Source organism: Lactuca sativa, chromosome 8 (genome assembly GCF_002870075.4).
Source record: "Lactuca sativa cultivar Salinas chromosome 8, Lsat_Salinas_v11, whole genome shotgun sequence".
NCBI lineage: Eukaryota > Viridiplantae > Streptophyta > Magnoliopsida > Asterales > Asteraceae > Lactuca > Lactuca sativa.
The window spans coordinates 41907174-41915317 of NC_056630.2; the positions used below are offsets into that span (position 1 = coordinate 41907174).

The following is an 8144-nucleotide window of genomic DNA, read 5'->3' on the forward strand; positions in this document are numbered from 1 at the left end:
GTCTGTTCTCTCTTCTAATAACACCTGGTACATGGTTCCAAAACCTCCCAACACGAATATAGTCAACATCATATTGATTGAAACAAAGGTCGGCTTGTTTCTCAAGGATTCTCTTAGCAACCTGATCTTTATTTTGATGACACATTCGGTCCTATTGTCAAACCTACCACCATTCGTATTGTTCTCAGTATCTCCATCTCTCGCGACCGACTTATTCATCTTCTTGATGTTATGAATGTCTTCTTTTCCGGTGATCTTGCTAGGACTGTCTACATATGTCATCCTCCTGGTTATGTAAACAATCAATTTCATAATCATGTCTATCAGTTTCGAAAAGCTATCCATGGGTTAAAACAAGCTTCTTGTGCCTAGTATAGACATTTTGTTGTTTATCTCTCCGCGCTTGGCTTCCTGAGCAGCAATTTTGATAGCTCCCTTTTTACCATCGTGGTTCTGACACGATCTACCTTCTTCTTTATGTAGTTGGTATCATCCTCACTGCTTCCTCTCCTGCTGTCATCTTTAAATTCTCTACCCAGGTATCTTCTAAATTTCTCATCTCTGATCTCGGTTCACTTTCCTTCTTTCTCAGTATTGCTGCTACCCGTAGTGCTTCCAGTCTCTTTCTTTCCCACTCTGCCTTTGCTCAGGAGATTGTCTCACGTGCTAACATGGTTGCACGCAATCCGTGTAGTACTTTGACTGACACCAAAAGCAAACTCATTGTTGGAGGTGATCCGGTTTCTGATCCCACTCTTTATCGTAGTCTTCATGGTGCTCCGCAATACTTAACTTTCACACGTCCTGATATCGCATATGATCTAAAACAATTCTTTTTCTTTATGCATGACCCATGTGTTCCGTATTTTCATGCTCTAAAGTGTATATTACGATACCTTCATGGTACCCTAAAAAATGGTATTCATATTCGTCCGTCTGCTGTTGATCGTTTGGTCTCCTATTATGATGTTGATTCGGCCGGTTGTCCTACCACTCGCAGCTCCACTTTTGGGTTTTGTGTTTATCTCATCAATAATCTCATCTCTTGGTACTCCAAACGGAAGTATGACATCTCTTGTTCTATTATCGAAGCCGAGTACCAGGGGGTAGCCAAAGTAGTTGCTGAAACTGTTAGGCTTCAGAATCTTCTCCTCGAGTTATAATGTTTGTTGTCTTGTGCCACTGTTGTATTTTTTTTAAAATGTTAGTACTATGTATCTTGTGTCTAACCCAAGAAATAGTTTGAACGTTTGGGATCCTCCTGCTCAAACTATGGGATGTGTTAAATAGCTGGTAGGTTATTTATATATTTCTTGTATAGTATAGGGACCTTTGTGTAATATGTATCTGGTATATGTTTTTCTAATATATATAACCCTAATCAATGGGTTTTCACACCAATTAACAGGTATCCCACAGTCAGAACCCATCCAAACATCATATCCACAAGTAGGATACTCAAATCATTTTAAAGAAACATAAGCTTTTTGATTTTATAATCAAACCTGTTTCAAAAAATGACATTTCACGAATGCATACATACATATAGTTTAAAAGTAACATGCAAAATCATATTACGAAATTCAAAGTAAGGTAGCGGATTTTGTGTTCCCAATGACTCAACTCAACTTATAGCCCACAAAGAAACTCCTTTGTTCAAAGAAATTTTTCCTTAAACGTCGCCTATATCATTTAAAGTGTATTACTAAAAATGGCCAAAACACCCCTAGTGTTAAAAAAATTCTCAAACTTTCAAATTATTAATTATTTATTTAAATAGGATTAATGCAATTGAAATCTGGTCAAACGGGTGATTAAAACCCCTCAAATTGAGAAATTTGGCTTCAAAGCAGTATGTTTTATGCGATAGGTGATCTGTCTCATTTCTATATGCCTCATGTTATACTTATGTATGTGTCGTATTCTTATGCATCATCTCGAATTTGGTCACCAGATTTACTTTACGTGTTGTGTAACAATTGGTAAAAAAGACCGGGAATCATCGGTCAAACCACTGCGAACGCCTCTGTATTAGGACCTACCATTTGATTGTTCTAAGTTTTTATATGCAATTGGAGCTATGTTACTCATGCTTGCACTCAAATTTCTCCAAATTGCTCAAATATAACAATAAATACCAGTCAGAAAATCGCTTCACAAAATAAGTATTAATTAATGCCCAAAATTTTTGCATTGAGCATACTTGAGAGCTATAGATAAGCAATTTGAATAGAATATGTTCCCTTGACTTTGTGGTTATAAAGAACGTCAAAAAAAGATATCATATGAGGAAGTTACACTCTTTTTAAGTAATAAAACCAGTATTTATCTTATTTTCCTTAAACGAACTCTGCATTACTTTGTTTGTAATAGCTACGAACCTCGTAAATTGTTTTTGAATTCAAACCATGGTTTATTACATTATTCCATTTTATGACATTTTTAATCTTGAGCAAAATCAAATTCATAAATTTTTTAGAATCAAAAACAATTAACCGTGAAACTTTAAACGTCATTTGCTGGAGTTCTGTATATCAGAATTTAATTCAGTTTGCATTTTAGAAATCATCACACTCGAGGTTTTCATTCGCCACTTTCAGAAAAATTTCTAGAAGTCGGGATTGACGGTACACGAATCAAGACAAATCGGAGGGTAACATCACAAGGATGACATCACCCTAATACATGCATGGTACACAATATCATACAAAATCCTGCCAATAATTTGCTTCCAACAATCAGATATCACACTCACTCCCACACTCCTCCTTTATTTTTCACTCTCATTTTCCAATTCCGACGAAGAAGAAGAGGTTGTCGACAACAACACTAGTTGTTCCAGCCCCCTTCACCCCTCCCATGTTATGACACACCACCCACAAACACCCCCTGCTGTCGTAGTTGCCATCCTCGTCCTCCACAGTCGGTGACGAGGCTAAATTGTCAAGAGAAAACACACCAGGAAATCAGATGTCCTTCCTCTCTCTCTCTCTCTCTTGCAATTTTCAGCCCTAAAAACCTCCAGCTTCACCCCCCTTGACCACTCTCTACTCCTCCTAACTTGTCCTCTCTCGAAAATGCCTACCAAAAAAGAAAGAAAATGATTGGAGAAGGAAACTCTGGCAAGATTCTGGCAACGTGCACTGTTCTGGTGGTCCATTGGACCTAAAAATCAAATTTTCAGATTACTCGTGAAGTTTAGTAAGCCCCAGGTGTTCGTTTGTTCAAAAATCTTTTCGTTCAAAAAAAGGAAAAAACATGAATCAGTTCCCGATTATCAAAATAAATTTACCACACATAACTAGAGTGAGTTTCTATGGCCCCTCTTCTGTGATTTTCATGGTTGGGGGAGAATACATGTGTACTTTTTGACTTTTAGATGGTTTAAATGCTTTTATAAACTAAAATGCATCTTGCTTGGTTATTGCTTAAAATCTTGTGAAATGGTTACATAAAAGGCTATAACCCACTAAGTAGGATGGTAATTTATGGCATATATATATAGTTTGTGGTACAAATATGATTATATATATATATATATATATATATATATATATATATATATATATATATATATATATGTTGAGAAAAATCAAAATATTATAAGTAGGTTGTTATAAGGATACTAGTATGCTGATAATTTATAAATTATAACATTTGTTAAACATACATACGTACATACATACATACATACATACATACATATATATATATATATATATATATATATAAGCATAAACATGTTAAGAATGTATAAAAAAGCATTATATATAACCAAAAATGTTTTCCAACATAAATAGGTACAATATAAAAGTACATTGCTTAAAATGGTTGAAAACAAAGTTTGACTACATATTATACCATCATTGATTTCTAAATTTAAGAATCGCACTGTCATAGATTATGCATCATATTGAATATGTAACTTATTGATTTTTTGGGAATTGTTGGTTGAAACCCGAACATTGTTCTAAATGTGGCTGTTATGCTACCCAATTTTTATCACAACAAGCAATAAAATTTGGAAATATGATAAGTTTTTTGAATCGCAAATACTAAAAGACTTCAACCATTACTTATTCCTAAGCAAAGAAGAATTCTAAGTGTTTAATGAACTTATAATGGAAGGTTTACGACTAGGATGCCTTGACACATTGTTACGATCCAACACACGCGGATTTTTCTATATGAGCTATGTCCTTTTCCTAAAGCTATATGAGCTATGGTTGTTTCCTAAGCTATATGAGTTCTGTTCGTTTCCTAAAGCTATATGAGTTATAGTCTTTGCCTAAGCTATATGAGCTATGTTTGTTTCTAAACTAAGACTGTTTATCTTTGTAAATATCTTCTACGCTATAACCGTTTATTTGTATGGAATGAGGAGCAATAGGTATAAGATCGATTTTATAAATCTATACGGGTAGACATCCCGCCAACGGTTGTTAGCTACAACCATCGTCTGACGATTTTGAATTTGTCGTTGACGTTCCTACTTTACTTAATCCACGACATTGATAAAACATTGGTGTGGACTTTCAACACGCCCCTTTGTAGTGCTTGTGCAGAGGTCTCATGTCATAATTCGGTTATGAGCTCATTATAGACCCTGGAGTTTTCATTGTTGTTGTATTGAATTGGAAAAGAATTCATACAAGGAAGGTCCACTCTTACGAATTGGAATTTAGACTGTAAGCAGTTGGAGGATTTTGCTCTATTGATTAAGTGTTGGTTTCCAAATTAAGTAAGATAATACTTAATAATTCCCGTGACACAAATGCACAACGTTTAAGTGGGAGGATTTTGCTCTAGTGATTTAGTGTTGGTTTCCAAATTAAGTAAGACAATATTTAATAATCATTGTGACATAAATATATAATGTTTATAAAATCAAAATTAATGAGTTAAAATATAAACAATACAATCTTCTAAGAAATTATAAGGAAGAAGTTGAGTATTTTAATACTTTTAAAAGGTGTGACATGACTTTATTTTATATAACTGGATATTTAAAACCTTTATATAAAATAAATTTCGGTCATAGAAAAAGTAATAATTGATATAAGTTTGAAATACTTATATCTTCATTAAGTTTTGCTCTTTTGGATTTGAATAAGGAATATTTCTGTATGAATCCAAAAACACTTTTCAAACTCGTTTTGTTTTATGCTTTTGTTAGAAAAGTATGCTTTTTATAAAAACTGGTCAACCAGAAAAAATTTATAAAATGCTTTTGATTATAAAGGTACATCGTGTCAAAACCTGTAGAACTCACCAACAATATTTTGTTGACGTATCTTAATGCATGTATTCTCAGTATTATTAACAGGCAGGAAGAGTTTGCATAAAAGATTTTCCGCCATTTCATTAACCATCAGCACTGTAAATTCTATTTCGATAATAGAATTTTATATTATTGTACTCTTCAATGTATATTCAATAAGTATGATCACTAATTTATTTCACGTACATTGGCATTTCCACTGGCGGCCGAGGGTGTGACATGTTGCGTACTACAGATGTACACGTCACATTCTATACAATAAAATACCAACACAATATTTAATACACTTGAAGCCATATCAATTCTACTTAAACAATGGCTTCCCATAGTACACATTGGTACAACCACTATCAGCTTCTTAACATCATTATTAGCTATTAGGTCACACAAGATACATTGACTTAATCCATTAATTCTTCACAATAAATTACAACATTTATTAATCACTAAACTTCTATAAATGGACTTAATTGCTTAATGTGATCAATGAATCTCTAGTTTTTTTAGAAACTCCTAACCATTTAAATCCACCAATTTATCATGAGGATGAAATTAAATAGATTCCAATATATCTTAACTTCACAATGAGATCACAATTTATTTTTTAGATTTCCCAGGTTACCCTTATGGCTAACAATCCTTAGAACCACTTATTGGTTAAGTGATCCTTCATTTGTTGCATCCAATTCACACACAGTGTATCAATTCATAGATATGTATATCCTTTACACAATAGATTCCATTAAACTAAAAGGAATCCTTAATCAACCAATTAATACCCAAATCCAATACATCAAAACTTAATTCTCCCATTTCCTTAAGTTTGTGAAACCTTGAAGGATTTATCACAATTACTCAATAAAGATAATAGAATCCAATCCATAATGGTTTAACAACTTTATCATCATGGCTTGAGGTTTTAGGGTTCATAACTAGGTTTTCACCCAAACACCAAATATATTAAGTGGATGATAGACTGGAGCTTTAGAACCCTATCAGTTATATAAAAATGGTTAGAAAACAAAACCTAACAAGCAAAACATGCTAAAAAGGATTTGAATCCATAACCAAAACCCCACTTCGATTTTGGAGTCTAAAAGGATAGAATTATAATTCAAATGATTTTAATTCTTGTTGATGACTTCAATCTCTCACTTAAACTTCAATCTCCACCCCAAAAGCCCTCTTTGGAAGCTTGAATCTGTTATCGCCTCCCTCACCCTTTCATCAAGTGATGAGATATCTATCCTTAGTATCACTTCTAACAAAAATGACATCCTTTGATCACTCAAACATGAACTTTTTCTCAACTGGTAATAGTGTCGGATCAGGCACACGGGAAACCATAATCATTATCAATGAGTATAAATCATGGGTTAGTCTTACGTATCTCTACCTTAACAACGTACATGAATATGTTTAGAAGTGTATTGAAGGATCTCTAAATGAAACCACTCCAAACAATATGATTGCCCTATAACGCAATCAAAACATAAAAATGAAAAAAGAAACCGAAACTTCAAGTAATGAAAGAACTTTTGTTGGAATACCTTATAGTATCCTAAGTCAAATGGATGATATAAGAAACTTAACTCCAAACCAAATTTGGGTTCTATTGAAACAACACTTTGAAAGAAATGCTCGTGTTATAAGAAATAGAAAAACATCAACCTTAAATGAATTTAACAATTTCAAATTGTTTCCTCATAAGCCAATCCATGCTGATTATGATCGTTTTAATCTCATTTGCGTTAGGATCAATAATACGAACATTCATAAATCTCAACACGAGATAAAACTTAAGTTTTTGAAAAGCCTAACTGAAAGATGGAAGACGGTAAAGCTTATTATCCAAAAGAATCTGGCAATTAATATTGCTCTTCTTTATGAACTATATGGAGAATTACAATCATATGAATCCTCAGTTCATCCTCCTACCACTATGACTTTTGGTGGACTAATTTCTCTTATATATTCTCGAGTAAATCAATCGCATTTTAACAATCAAGGTTTCAATCAAAGTTTTTCTCAAGATCAAATAGCTTTTTATGATCAAATATTTAATCATTTCAGCCAGACAGCTTTCCAAAACCAAGATCAAACCTTTTTTAGAAACTAATGCTAAGGTTGGTTATCAACAACTTTGTGCTTTGGTAGCAAACATCAATCTTCAACGATTTTTATGATGACCATGTCAAACCAATTTTAGATCTAAAATTTGTCAATTTAAAAAGTGATAAGTTATAAAACAAACTTGAAGATCAATTAGATCTATGAAACAGGTATTACGATGAACTCAAAACAATAAATAAAACAAGAGTGGATCAAAATATGTCGAATGATTAGATCAAACAATCCTCAGCAGAGCTCGACTAAGAACTTCCGCTGTAGAGGATTTAGGGTTACAAGAACGATAATAATAAACTTCTGAATAATGCTCTGAACGTTCTATTCTATCTTTTTTCTAAGATGCATGCAAGCACCTATATTTATATTCAACCCTACTAAACTCACGGATGGACAGGCCCATACCGGAGATACAAAAATGGACTAGCTAATGAGCCCAATAGACGCAACACTTAAAACAAAACACGACCCGACAATCTCCCCCTTTGCGTCAAATTGGAGCGAGATTACTTCCTCTTCGGGCCGACAACGGGAGCCTTCTTAACAGTATCAAACAGACGTGTGATAAGAGCAAGAATGGTCTGTCTGAACCGAATGTACCATTGTATCATGTCATCGAAGTACTTGACATCATCCGCTGAGTTCTGCTTGCATATGTGGATGATCCCCAAAACGTGCTCTAAGCATGCAGTGGTGTAGAGGTGTTTGTCAGCCAAAGCGAAAAGACATTTCTGTC

The 8144-nt window shown here is 33.8% G+C and overlaps 1 protein-coding gene across 1 annotated transcript; it reads left to right on the forward strand.

The window, feature by feature from the left end:
* Positions 1 to 671: 671 nt before the first annotated feature.
* On the forward strand, positions 672 to 1163 carry LOC111892727 (uncharacterized mitochondrial protein AtMg00810-like). The gene has a single exon (XM_023888775.1). The coding sequence runs from the start codon at positions 672 to 674 to the stop codon at positions 1161 to 1163; it is 492 nt and encodes a 163-aa protein (XP_023744543.1).
* Positions 1164 to 8144: the final 6981 nt, after the last annotated feature.